Source organism: Budorcas taxicolor, chromosome 16 (genome assembly GCF_023091745.1).
Source record: "Budorcas taxicolor isolate Tak-1 chromosome 16, Takin1.1, whole genome shotgun sequence".
NCBI classification, from domain to species: Eukaryota; Metazoa; Chordata; class Mammalia; order Artiodactyla; family Bovidae; genus Budorcas; species Budorcas taxicolor.
This window is the reverse complement of record NC_068925.1, coordinates 73,215,491-73,229,962: the sequence shown is the minus strand read 5'-3', so window position 1 is coordinate 73,229,962 and position 14,472 is coordinate 73,215,491. Positions and strand designations below refer to the sequence as shown.

Below are 14,472 nucleotides of genomic sequence, written 5' to 3'. Positions count from 1 at the left end.
CATTCACTGACTCTTTAAGCATGTCCTGATTTTAGCCTGTTTCAGAGCATTTATCTTCTTTTAATTCTTCCCATAACAACCCAAAGCAGTGTAGTCCAGTAACACTTTCCTCTTGCCTGACTTAACCACAAGAGTCAGACTTAACCACAGCCTGACTACCTCAGCAAATTTAGGCAAGGGACAGCATGGACAAGTGAATGCCATTGGTCACCTGCAAAATTCATTTTAGCGAAGAATCAACACATTGTTTCCCGACACTTACCAGAGAAAAAGGAAAAATAAAGGCAAGCAACCTTAGGGGAGAGTAGCATCCCTGATATCAAGAGTTAATTAGTTTTGAAACAGCCAAAGGGCACCAGCAGAAAATGGAAAAGTCCCCATAGTGAGAATAATCAGTAGATAGGCATTCAGCAATTGCATACCAAGTGTAAGATTCACCAGTGCAGTGGCAATGCATGCCTGCTTCTGCAGCCCCACCTCCCAAGCCAGCAGCTTGCACTCCACATGAGGAAGAGAGAAGCCTCTGGTCTCCTCCGCACCCATCCATTGACATGCAGGGTTCTCCACACCTCCAAAGGACAAGAGCAGCAGGCAAGGATGCTGACCAGGCATCATGCTCCCTCTGTTTCAGACACCAGTCGTACTAATTCCCACCCATTCAAGTACTCTTCTGTTGAGCATCCACAATTAAAGACATGACAACAAGGTCTGAGATTTGAGGGATGTACCTGACTCTCTCTCCCCTCCAGGGGTGGTGGAATCTGATCAGCAAAACCAATCTTCCCTGGATCACCCATAAAGGCACTAACCTCATCCACGTTCTCAAAAGCGTTGATGACGTCATAGGGCAAACAGGACAGAAGATCAATCACAAACCACGTCTTCAGGTAGTTCATGCGAATGAGTTTGGGGTCAGAAATCACCTCCCCAGCGGGTCCAACAAAAGTGGTATGAAAATTCAGCACTATGTCCACCAAAAAAATGACATCCACGATGCTATCCACAACCAGCCAGGCCACGTTGTTCTGCCTGGTTTTAAAGGAGACATTGTAAGGAACCAGGATGGCTGTGTAGAAGGTTAAGATCAGGATGATCCAATCCCACGTGGTCTTAAAAACACAGTAATGTAAGATGATGTGCGGGGGAGTCTTTGGCGCCTCTTGCTTGTACTGGGGAAGGATGTCTGAGCCCAGCTGTAGAACCTGTGAGGAAAAATACAGCCAAGAGAGAACTAGGTGAGGATTTCATCGCAAGCATCAAACCAGCCAGCCTCTGTCACGGACAAACACTCATGGATTCCAGATGGATCAGGAAGTACAAAAACAGGAACCGGAGGACTATGGGAGAATAGAGTGGGCACTGTAATATAAGTGATCATAATGAAACAATAAATATACCAAGTAGCTCACAGACATTGATTACCTCACAATTCTAAATACAACCTTGTTTGATTAGCCAGTTATTATTCCATGTCACAGGAGAGAGACTGGGGCACAAGAGAATTAAGCAACTTTACTCAACCAATATTGATTACTTTGGGACCAGAATTGTTCTAGACACTGGGCAAATAGCAGTGAAGGAAAGAGCATGATTCATGTTCTTGGAGAGGTTAGTCTAGTAGACAAATCAAGACGATGCCAAATTGTAAGAAGAGATAAATAGAGTGGATATATGTTTACATATAACTGAATCACTTTGCTGTACAGAAGAAATTAACACAACATTGTAAATCAACTATACACCAATAAAAATTAATTTAAAAAAAAGTAAATGCAGACAACAACAGTACCTACCTCATAGGGTTGCTGCAATGATTAAATATGTTAATATATGCATAGAGCTTAAAATTGCTGCTGTTATTTTTGTTTAATTGCTAACTTGTGTCCGACTCTTTTGCAACCCCTGGTGGGTCTGTAGCCCACCAGGTTCCTCTGTCCATGGGATTCTCCAGGCAAGAACACTGAATTCAGTTGCCATTTCCTTCTCCAGGGGATATTTCTCACCCAGGGATCGAATGCTCGTCTCCTGCGTTACAGGTGGATTCTATACCACTGAGCCAATAGGGAAACCCACAGAGCTTAAAATAGTGGCTAATAAAGAGTAAGTGTTTTAAATAATGATGAAAACAATAACTTCATTACAGGTTGCTGTCAAGTATAAATTAGACAACATACATAAAAGTACCTAGAAAATAAATCTGAGTACTTGTAAAAAAAATAAATTTAAATTATCATTAAATTTCACTATTGACAAATTTTAATCAAATGATTGTGACTGTATTCTAATAAAACTATATACAATGAAATTTTACTTTCAAAAAATAAGAGGCTGGGGAACACACAGTGTTTTGATAGAATGTGACTTGAGGAGTAGAGCAAAGAGAGTGTTTGGACTGAAACGTGAATAAAAGCAAGACACCAGTCATTCAAACTTTGGACGAAAAGTATCCAAGATAGAGAAGATAACCAGTGTAATGGCCTCAGGGTAGGACAAGTGAGATAGTTTAAGGAAAGGAAGAAAGTCTGGTATGACTAACGCATACTAAACGAGGGGGAAAGGGGTGCTAGACAACTCGATGGGGAAGCAGAAACCAGACCACGCAGGCCCTAGTGGGCCATGCGGAGGTGTTAGATTTTATTCTCAGTATGTCTCAGTGTAACTGGAGGGTCCTGAGTAAGAAAGTAATAATCAGATGCATGTTTATGAAAGAATAAATTGAGGCAGAAGATTAGAGGGAAGAACAGAATCAGAGAACTCACTATTATAGTCTGGGGAAACGATAGGGTGATGGAGAAAAGTAATCCAATTTTGGATATATTTTTGAATTAAAACCAACTGGACTTGCTATTGGCTGGAAAGTAAAGGGAGAAGGGGTACTCATTACTTTATTCCCAAAACACAGCACAGTGACTGGTCCACAGGAGGCAGTACAGGACGATTTCTAAGTGAATGACTGAGCTTCAAGGTCATACAGCTAGCAAAAGATGGGACCAGGATCCCAAATGAGATCTAGCTGGATTAAAAACACGTGCTGCTCCACAGCAAGATGATATTTCCCTAAATAACAGGCTTTTAAGGAATCAGATTCAGTAAACAATGAAATATAGAGAAGCCTGGTTCCAAGAAATTATTGAGCATGGTTCTCACCCTCAATAATCAAAGGCAGGAAGCTCTGCTTTTAGAAGCCAGGCCAAGTTGCAGGGACCCACCATACACGTCCCCCAGCTGCTCCTCTGTGGCACTTAGGTGGTTCTTAGAAACGTCTAGGTGAAACTTCCCCTTGTGTCATGGGAGCGTCTTTGTACCTCTAGAGAATAAAGATCCCTTGTGCTGTGCTGTGCTTAGTCACTCAGTCATGTCTGACTCTGTGACCCCCTGGACTGTAGCCCGCCAGGCTCCTCTGTCCATGGGGATTCTCCAGGCAAGAGTACTGGAGTGGATTGCCATGTCCTCCTCCAGGGGATCTTCCCAACCTAGGGATCGAACCCAGGTCTTCCACATTGCAGGCAGATTCTTCACCATCTGAGCCACCAAGGAAGCCCAGGAATACTGCAGTGGGTAGCCTATCCCTTCCCCAGGGATCTTCCCGACCTAGGAATCCCGACCTACTGCAGGTGGATTCTTCACCAGCTGAGCTACCAGGGAAGCTCAAAAGATCCCTTAATGAATGTGAAATAGTCTGAATATCTCTGGTCCCCCTCTAGTTGGCCCCAAGCCTTAAAGATGAGAAAAAGAAAGCTATAAATTCAGAGGGCCCAGTGTGTACTTGGGGTATGAAAACTGTTTCTACCCATCCCAACAATGCACAGAGCTCTTTGGGATTTTAACTTTCCTTCCCCATGGAAAGCAATTTACACAAGTTTGATTAAGGATACTTGGACCTGAGACCTCAGGTAGGAAAAGTGATTGGCCTGTTAGAATAAACCAAGTAAAAGCAAACTGAATGAGACTTCCACTTTCACAAATACGGAGTAGACATACTCCTCCCTATTCCTCACTCTGCTCAGCGTGGTCAGTCACTCAATCGTGTCTGACTCTTTGCAGTCCTATCAACTGTAGCCCACCAGGCTCCTCTGCCCATGGAATTTTCCAGGCAAGAATACTGGAGCAGGTTGCCATTTCCTACTCCACAGGATCATCCTGACCCAGGGACCCAACCTGCGCTCCCTGCATCTCCTGAACTGGGAGATGGATTCTTTACCACTGAGCCACCTGGAAAGCCTGATTCCTTGCTCTAAGTACCTCGAAAAGTTCTAGACATTAAAAAAAACAAAAAAAAGTACATTAAACAAACATTAAACTATTCTGAATGGTGGAGAAAGAAAAGCAAACTGGCTAGGAATAACAGTGGTGAGTTCTCTGGCTTTATTTTCCGCCTCATATATTCCTAGACTTGGAGCTGAAGAAGGCAGCAACATGGAAATATCAGTGGGTGTAGACGAAAAGAGTCCCAACAAAAGGCCAGTCTCTCTAGCACAAAAACTGGGAAGGGGGCCTCAACAGACAGAACACTTTAGATAATAATCACTCTACCTGTCAAAATACAATAGAAAACTTGTGGCCCCACTCCCATCTAAGCCAGCAAGGGCTACTAGGAAGCCTAGATTTCCCCCTTCTTGAGGCTGTAGTGAAGCATGCAGCCTCCACTTTGTTCCTACTTGAGTATTACCAGAGAAGGCCCAGCAGGGACCACAGACTTCCTTTCACTTCCCCCAGCAGCAATAAGGCCCACCACCACTACAATGCACAGAGGGATCGATGTGAGCTTAGCAGGGAGCTCTTGCTCTTATGCTCACCCATCTCTAACAAGGAGACCTAACAAGTGTCAGTGGAGGCTGAGTTGGAAACTCGGACTTCCACCCCAACCTGGTAGATATGAGAGGATGCCTACTCCTTCCTCTATCTGTATCTGTCTCAAAAGTAGCCATCTAAAACCAAAGGTTTAAGTAAGATCCAGAGTCTCACAATATAATATTCAAAATGGCCATTTTAACAAAAAATCAGTCACTATATGCAGAGTACATCATGAGAAACGCTGGGCTGGAAGAAGCACAAGCTGGAATAAAGATTGCCAGGAGAAATATCAATAACCTCAGATATGCAGATGACACCACCCTTATGGCAGATAGTGAAGAGGAACAAAAAAGCCTCTTGATGAAAGTGAAAGAAGAGAGTGAAAAAGTTGGCTTAAAGCTCAACATTCTGAAAACAAAGATCATGGCATCTGGTCCCATCACTTCATGGGAAATAGATGGGGAAACAGTGGAAACAGTGTCAGACTTTATTTTGGGGGGCTCCCAAATCACTGCAGATGGTGATTGCAGCCATGAAATTAAAAGATGCTTACTCCTTGGAAGAAAAGTTATGACCAACCTAGATAGCATATTCAAAAGCAGAGACATTACTTTGCCAACAAAGGTCTGTCTAGTCAAGGCTATGGTTTTTCCAGCGGTCATGTATGGATGTGAGAGTTGGACTGTGAAGAAAGCTGAGCACCGAAGAATTAATGCTTTTGAACTGTGGTGTTGGAGAAGACTCCTGAGAGTCCCTTGGACTGCAAGGAGATCCAACCAGTCCATTCTAAAGGAGATCAATCCTGGGTGTTCCTTGGAAGGACTGATGCTAAAGCTGAAACTCCAGCACTTTGGCCAACTCATGCAAAGAGTTGACTCACTGGAAAAGACCTTGATGCTGGGAAGGATTGGGGGCAGGAGGAAAAGGGGACGACAGAGGATGAGATGGCTGGATGGCATCACTGACTCGATGGACGTGAGTCTGAGTGAACTCCAGGAGTTGGTGATGGACAGGGAGGCCTGGTGTGCTGTGATTCATGGGGTCGTAGAGAGTCGGACACGACTGAGCGACTGAACTGAACTGATACCAAGAATCAAGAAAACACCAAACTGACTGAAAAACAGAAAATCAATGGATGCCAAGAATCAAGATGACAAAGATGTCAGAAATATCTGACAAAGATTTTCAAACATCCATCATAAAAAAAAAATGCTCAAATGGGCAATTACAGACACACTTGAAACAAATGAAAAAAGAGAAAGTCTCAGAAATAGCAAATAAATAGAAAAGAAATAGCAAAGAAACAGAAAGTCTCAACCAAAAAGAGAATACATAAACCACATAGAAATTTTAATACCAAAAATGATGACAACTAATTTTTAAAAGTCAATGGATGGGATCAACAGCAGAATGAAGGGGACAGAGGAAAGAATCGGTGAATTTAAAGACAAAACAATAGAAATTACCCAATCTAAACAACAGACACAGAGAGGCACACCACAAAATGATAAAAAGGCAAATTTTCCAACAAGATATAGAAATCTTCATGCTTATGCACCAAACGAAAAAGTTCCAAGCATATGTGAAGCAAAAACTGATTGAAAGATGAAACAGACAAACCTACACACTTCTTTTTCAACCTCTGATAGAACAACTAGACAGAAAGTAAGCAAGGATATAGAAGATCTCAATGACAATATCAGCCAACAGAACTTAATCAACATTTATAAAATGCCCCACCCAACAACAATTTGCAGAATACACATTCTATTCAAGTGCAAGTGGAACATTATTCAAGACAGACCATACACTAGTCCATAAGACAAACCTTGACAAATTTAACAGAATTTAAATCACACAAGGTATATTCTCTGACTATAATGGAATCAAACTAGAAATCAATAACAGAAAGATAGAAGAAAAATATCCAAATACTTGGAACTAAATATCCAACACTTGGAAACAATTCAATTCTAAATAATCTATGATCTAAAGAAGAAGAAGTCTCAAGGGAAATTTAAAAATATATTGAACTCAGTGAAAATGAGAACATAACATATAAAAATTTGTGTGATGCTGCTAAAGCAGTACTGAAAGGAAAATTTATAGCACTTAAATATATGCATAAGAAAAAAGAAAAAGTCTCAGATCAATAACGTGCATTCTCACCTCAAGAACTTATAAAAGAGCAAAATAAAACTAAATCAGCAAGCAGAAGGAAGGAAATAACGAGTAGAAATCAATGAAATTGACAATAGGAAAACAATAGAGAAAATCAGTCATTTTTAAAAATAAATAAAACCAAAAGCAAGACTGAAAAAAAAAAGAAAAGAAAAGCCTCAAATTACCAATATCAGAAATGAAACAGGAAATACAAGTATAAACTGTAGACACCCAAAATAGAATAGGGAATGCCACAAACAACTCTACACATAAAAATTTTACTACTTAAATGAAATGGTCCTTGAAAAATACAAACTACCACAATTCATATCCCTATAAACTATGAGAAAATTGAATTCATAATTTTAAAACTTCTAAAAGAAATCTCCAGGCCCAGATGGTTTTAATGACATCAAAATTTAACCAAGAATTAATGACAATTCTTCCAGAAAACAAAAGTAAAAGGAATACTTTTGAATTCATTTTGTGAAGCTGATTTCCAAATCCAGACAAAGACAGTACCAAAAAAGACAACTACAGACTAACACCACTCATAAATAAAGCTGCAAAAATCCTTAACAGTAACAAATAGAATTTAGCAATATATAAAAAGAATGACCAAATGGGTAAATTCCAAGGCTGGAAAGCAAATTCAATATTGAAAAATGAATCAGTGTAATAAAAAAAAATTTGACAATAGTCAACATTTATTCATGATAAAAACTCAGAAAGAAATAGGAATAGAGGAAATTTTCTTCAACTTGATAAATAGCATCTATAAAAAACTTAGAGCTACCATCATATTTAATGATCAAAGACTGAAACCTTTCCCCCTAACATCAAGAACAAGGGAAAATATCAGTTTTTACTACTATTATTCGATATAGTGCTGCCTCTGCAATAGGCAAAAAAGGGAGAGAGAAAGAGAGCAAAAAGAAAAGGAATAAAAGGCATTCAGATTTGGTAAAAGGAAATAAAAATATTCCTGCTTGCAAATGACATAATGGGATACATAGAATATCCCAAGGAATCTACATTCAAACTCCTACAGTTAGTGAGTTCAGCAAGGTCACATAAGATAAACATACAAAACTCATCATATTTCGTACACTAGAAATGAAGACCAGTGTTATACAATACCATTTATAATCACTCAAAAAAACACTTCAGTACAGGTATAATAAGCTTCCCAGGTGGCTCAGTGGTACAGAATCTACCTGCCAATGGAGGAGATGTAGGAGACCCAGGTTGGATCCCTGAGTTGGGAAGATCCCCTGGAGTAGGAAATGCAACCTGTTCCCGCAATCTTGCCTGGAAAATTCCATGGACAGAGGAGTCTGGCAGGCTACCGTCCGTGGGGTCACAAAGAGTTAAACATGATTGAGTGACTGAGCACACAGGTATAATTAAACATACAGAACTTGTATGCCAAAACAAAATCAAAAGCCAAAAGGCTGACTAAAGAGATTAGAGAAGATATAAATAAATGGAGACACGTGTAAATTAGAAGACTTCAACATACTAAAGATTTCCAGTCTCTCGAAATGGATACCGGTTTAGTATAATTTCTATCTAAATGCCAACAAGAGTTGTTGTAAATATCCACAAGATTATCCTAAAAAGTTATATGGAAAGGCATAGGAATGGGAATAGATAGAACAATTTTAAATAAGAAGAACAAAGTGGGAGGAATCAGCCTAGTCAATTTCAGGACTTAGTACATAGGAAAGTAATTAAGACAGTGTGATACTGATAGAAAAAGAGACTCACAGATTAATGGAACAGATAGAGAACCCAGAAATAGACCCACACAAATACTCAACTGATTTTTTACAGTGGTGCAGAAAACAATTCAGTGGAGGAAACACAGCCTTTTCCACAAATGATGCTGGAGCAAAGGACATTCACAGGCAGGAAAAAAAAAAAATGAGACTCAATATGTCTTACACCTTACACAAAAATGGGCTTCCTTTGTGGCTCAGATAATAAAGAATCACCTGCAATGCAAGAGACCTAGGTTTAATCTCTGGGTCGGCAAGTTACCATGGATAAGGAAATGGCAACCCACTCCAGTATTTTTGCCTGGAGAATTCTATGGACAGAGAAGGCTGGTGGGTTACAGTCCCAGGGGTCACAAAGAGACAGACACAGATGAGTGACCAACACTTGCATAAAAATTATCTCAAAAGGATTGTAGGCTTAAATGTAAAATTATAAAATTTTCAGAGAAAAACATTTAAGAAAATCTTTAGGACCCAGGGTAGGTAAAGTATTTTTAGTCTTGAACCCAAAGCACCATACATGAAAGAAAAAAAATGAATAAATTGGGCACTACCGAAAGTTAACAGCTTTGCCTTTCAGAAGACTCTGTTAGAAGTATAGAAACACAAGCTACATATAACTTGGAGAAAAGATTTGCAAATCACATATTCAGCAAAGAAATAGGATCCATGATATACATAATTTACAATATAAAAATCTCAAAACTCAACAATAAAAAACAATCCAGTCAGTTCAGTTAAGTTCAGTCCCTCAGTCGTATCCAACTCTTTGTGACCCCATGGACTGCAGCACACCAGGCCTCCCTGTCCATCACCAACTCCCGGAGTTTACTCAAACTCATGTCCATTGAGTCAGTGAGGCCATCCTCTGTCGTCCCCTTCTCACGCCTTCAATCTTTCCCAGCATCAGGGTCTTTTCAAATGAGTCCATTCTTGGCATCAGGTGGCCAAAGTATTGGAGTTTCAGCTTCAGCATCAGCCCTTCCAATGAATATTCAGGACTGATTTCCTTTAGAATGGACTGGTTGGATCTCCTTGCAGTCCAAGGGATTCTCAAGAGTATTGTCCAACACCACAGTTCAAAAGCATCAGTTCTTCAGCATTCAGCTTTCTTTATAGTCCAACTCTCACATCCATCCATGACTACTGGAAAAACCATAGCTTTGACTAGACAGAACTTTGTTGACAAAGGAATGTCTCTGCTTTTGAATATGCTATCTAGGTTGGTCATAACTTTTCTTCCAAGGAGTAAGCGTCTTTTAATTTCATGGCTGCAGTCACCATCTGCAGTGATTTTGGAGCCCCCAAAAATAAAGTCTGACACTGTTTCCACTGTTTCCCTCCATCTATTTGCCATGAAGTGATGGGACCAGATGCCATGATCTTAGTTTTCTGAATGTTGAGCTTTAAGCCAACTTTTTCACTCTCCTCTTTCACTTTCATCAAGAGGCTCTTTAGTTCTTCACTTTCTGCCATAAAGGTGGTGTCATCTGCATATCTGAGGTTATTGATATTTCTCCCGGCAATTTTGATTTCAGCTTGTGTTTCTTCCAGCCCAGCATTTCTCATGATGTATTCTTCATATAAGTTAAATAAGCAGGGTGACAATATACAGCCTTGACATACTTCTTTCCCAATTTGGAACCAGTCTGTTGTTCCATGTCCAGTTCTAACTGTTGCTTCCTAACCTGCATACAGATTTCTCAAGAGACAGGTCAGGTGGTCTGGTATTCCCATCTCTTTCAGAATTTTCCAGTTTGTGGTGATCCACGCAGTCAAAGGCTTTGGCATAGTCAATAAAGCAGAAATAGATGTTTTTCTGGAACTCTCTTGCTTTTTTGATGATCCAACAGAAGTTGGCAATTTGATTTCTGGTTCCTCTGCCTTTTCTAAATCCAGCTTGAAGATCTGGAAGTTCATAGTCCATTGTGAACTGTATTATTGAAGCCTGGCTTAGAGAATTTTGAGCATTACTTTACTAGCGTGTGAGATGAGTGCAATTGTGTGGTAGTTTGAGCATTCTTTGGCATTGCCTTTCTTTGGGACTGGAATGAAAACTGACCTTTTCCAGTCCTGTGGCCACTGCTGAGTTTTCCAAATGTGCTGGCATATTGAGTTGCGGCACTTTCACAGCATCATCTTTCAGGATTTGAAATAGCTCAACTGGAATTCCATCACCTCCACTAGCTTTGTTCCTAGTGATGCTTTCTAAGGCCCACTTGACTTCACACTCCAGGATGTCTGGCTCTAGGTGAGTGATCACACCATTGCGATTATCTTGGTGGTGAAGATCTTTTTTGTACAGTTCTTCTGTGTATTCTTGCCACTTCTTCTTAATATCTTCTGCTTCTGTTAGGTCCATACCATTTCTGTCCTTTATTGAGCCCATCTTTCCATGAAATGTTCCCTTGGTATCGCTAATTTTCTTGAAGAGATCTCTAGTCTTTCCCATTCTATTGTTTTCCTCTATTTCTTTGCATTGATCGCTGAGGAAGGCCTTCTTATCTCTCCTTGCTATTCTTTGGAACTGTGCATTCAAATGGGTATATCTTTGCTTTTCACTTCTCTTCTTTTCACAGCTATTTGTAAGGCCTCCCCAGACAGCCATTTTGCTTTTTTGCATTTCTTTTTCTGGGGGATGGTCTTGCTCCCTGTCTCCTGTACAATGTCGCGAAACTCTGTCCATAGTTCATCAGGCACTCTATCAGATCTAGTCCCTTAAATCTATTTCTCACTTCCACTATATAATCGTAAGGGATGTGACTTAGGTCATACTTGAATGGTCTAGTGTTTTTCCCTACTTTCTTCAATTTAAGTCTGAATTTGGCAATAAGGAGTTCATGATCTGAGTCACAGTCAGCTCCTGGTCTTGTTTTTGCTGACTGAATAGAACTTCTCCACCTTTGGCTGCAAAGAATATAATCGATCTGATTTCAGTGTTGACCATCTGGTGAAGTAGTCCGTGTGTAGAGTCTTCTCTTGTCTTGTTGGAAGAGGGTGTTTGCTATGACCGGTGTGTTCTCTTGACAAAACTCTATTATCCTTTGCCCTGCTTCATTCTGTACTCCAAGGCCAAATTTGCCTGTTACTCTAGGTGTTTCTTGACTTCCTACTTTTGCATTCCAGTCCCCTATAATGAAAAGGACATCTTTTTGGGGTGTTAGTTCTGGAAGTTCTTGTAGGTCTTCCTAGAACCATTCAACTTCAGCATCTTCAGCACTACTGGTTGGGGCATAGACCAGTCAGAAGCATAAAGCTCCTAGAGGCTAACATAGGCAGCACACTCCCTAACATAAATCACAGCAAGATTCTCTATGACTCAACTCCTAGAATAATGGAAATAAAAACAAAAATAAACAAATGCTAAGCTGCTAAGTCACTTGAGTCATGTCTGACTCTGTGTAACCCAATAGATGGCAGCCCACCAGGCTTCCCTGTCCGTGGGATTCTCCAGGCAAGAACACTGGAGTAGGTTGCCATTTCCTTCTCCAATGCATGAAAGTTAAAAGTAAAAGTGAAGTTGCTCAGTCGTGTCCGACTCTTAGCAACCCCATGGACTGCAGCCTACCAGGCTCCTCCATCCATGGGATTTTCCAGGCAAGAGTACTGGAGTGGGGTGCCATTTCCTTCTCCGATAAACAAATGGGACCTAATTAAACTTAAAAGCTTTTGTGCAGCAAAGGAAACTATAAGTAAGGTGAAAAGACAACCCTCAGAATGGGAGAAAATAATAGCAAATGAACCAGCTGACAAGGGATCAATACCCAAAATATACAAGCAGCTCATACAGCTAAATAACAGAAAACAACCCAATCAAAAAGTGGGAAGAAGATCTAACTAGGCATTTCTCCAAAGAAGACATGCACTTGGCTGATAAACACAAGAAAAGATATTCAACATCGTTCATTATTAGGGAAATGTGAATGAAAACCACATGAGGTATCCCCTCATGGCCATCATCAAGAAACCTACAAATAATAAATGCAGGAGAGGGTGTGGAGAAGAGGGAACCCTCTTGTGCTCTTGGTGGGAATGTAAATGGATACAGGCACTATGGAGAACAGTATGGACATTCCTTTTAAAAAAACTAGGAATAAAACTACCAGAGGACCCAAAAATCCCACTACCGAGGATATACTCTGAAGAAACCATAATTGAAAAAGATTCCTGTAGCCCAATGCTCACTGCAGCATTATTTATGATAGTTAGGACACAGAATCAACCTAGATGTCCATCAACACATAAATGGATAAAGCAGCTGTGGTACTTATGTACAATGGAATATTACTCAGCCATAAAAAGGAATGCATTTGAGTCAGTTCTAATGAGGTGGATAAACGTACAGCCTATTATACAGAAAGAGAAAAACAAACATCACATATTAATATAATCTAGAAAGATGGTACTGATGAACCTAACTGCAGAGCAGCAATGGAGACACAGACAAAGAAAACAGACTTGTAGACACAATAGGGGAAGGAGGCGGAGGGACAAATTGAAACAGTAACATTGAAACGTATACATTGTGTGTGTGTGTGTGTGTGTGTGTGTGTGTGTGTGTGTATGCAAGATATTACCATTTGTAAAATAGATAACCATTGGGAATTTGCTATAGGATGCAGAGAGCTCAAACCTGGTGCTCTGTAACAACCTAGAAGGATGGGAGTGGGTGGGAGGTGGGAGTGAGATTCAGGAGGAAAGGGATATACAGGTACCTATGGCTGATTCATGTTGATGTGTGGCAGAAACCAACATAATATTGTAAAGCAATTTTGCACCAATGAAATATATTTTTTAATGAGATTTTAAAAAAAGAAAAAATATCATTTACATTAAAAAATAAAGTACAAAATATGACTTTGAAAAAAAGAAAGAAATGAGCAAAAATTATGAAAGGACATGTTACCCAAGAGGATACACAGATGGCAAATACATGAAAAGATGTTCACATCATTAGCCATCAGAGAAATGCAATGAGATATCACTATGTACATATCACAACAGCTAAAATAAAAAATAGCATTTGACAACATCAAATGCTGGTGAGACTGCAGAGAAGCTGGATTTCTCATATATCACTAATGGAAATGTAAAATGACACAGCCACTCCAGAAAAGAGTTTGGCAGTTTATTAAACAACAAAATATGCAACAGTAATTACACTCCTGGGCATTTATCCCAGAAAAACAAAAATTTAGATTCAAACAAAAACCTGTACATGAATGCTCACAGTAAGTTTTTTTGTAATACCAAAAAACAGAATCGGCCAAGATGTCCTTCAAGAGATGAATAGTTAAACTGTGGCACATCCATACCACAGACTGCTGCCACTGCTGCTAAGTTGCTTCAGTCGTGTCTGACTCTGTGTGACCCCGTAGACAGCAGCCCATCAGGCTCCCCCATCTCTGGGATTCTCCAGACAAGAACAGTGGAGTGGGTTGCTATTTCCTTCTCCAATGCACGTGAAAGTAAAGTCACTCAGTCGTGTCCGACTCTTAGCGACCTCATGGACTGCAGCCTACCAGGCTCTTCCGTCCATGGGATTTTCCGGGCAAGAGTACTGGAGTCGGGTGCCATTGCCTTCTCCAATACCACAGACTACCACTCAGTAATAAAAAGGTGCCACTACTGATACACCCGACAAGCTGGATTAAATCCAGAGATTTACAAAGCCTACCTCAGACAACACACTACATGATTCTATTTATATAACATCCTTGAAATGACAAAATCA

At 40.2% G+C, this 14,472-nt stretch overlaps 1 protein-coding gene across 1 annotated transcript in view; it reads right to left on the bottom strand.

Annotated features, from left to right (window-relative positions):
- KCNH1 (potassium voltage-gated channel subfamily H member 1) overlaps positions 1-14,472 on the bottom strand; it is a 421,111-nt gene that overhangs the window by 320,199 nt on the left and 86,440 nt on the right. The window contains exon 6 of the mRNA XM_052653941.1: positions 810-1,202. Within this exon, the coding sequence (XP_052509901.1) occupies positions 810-1,202 (393 nt within the window). The remainder of the gene's footprint in view (positions 1-809; positions 1,203-14,472) is intronic.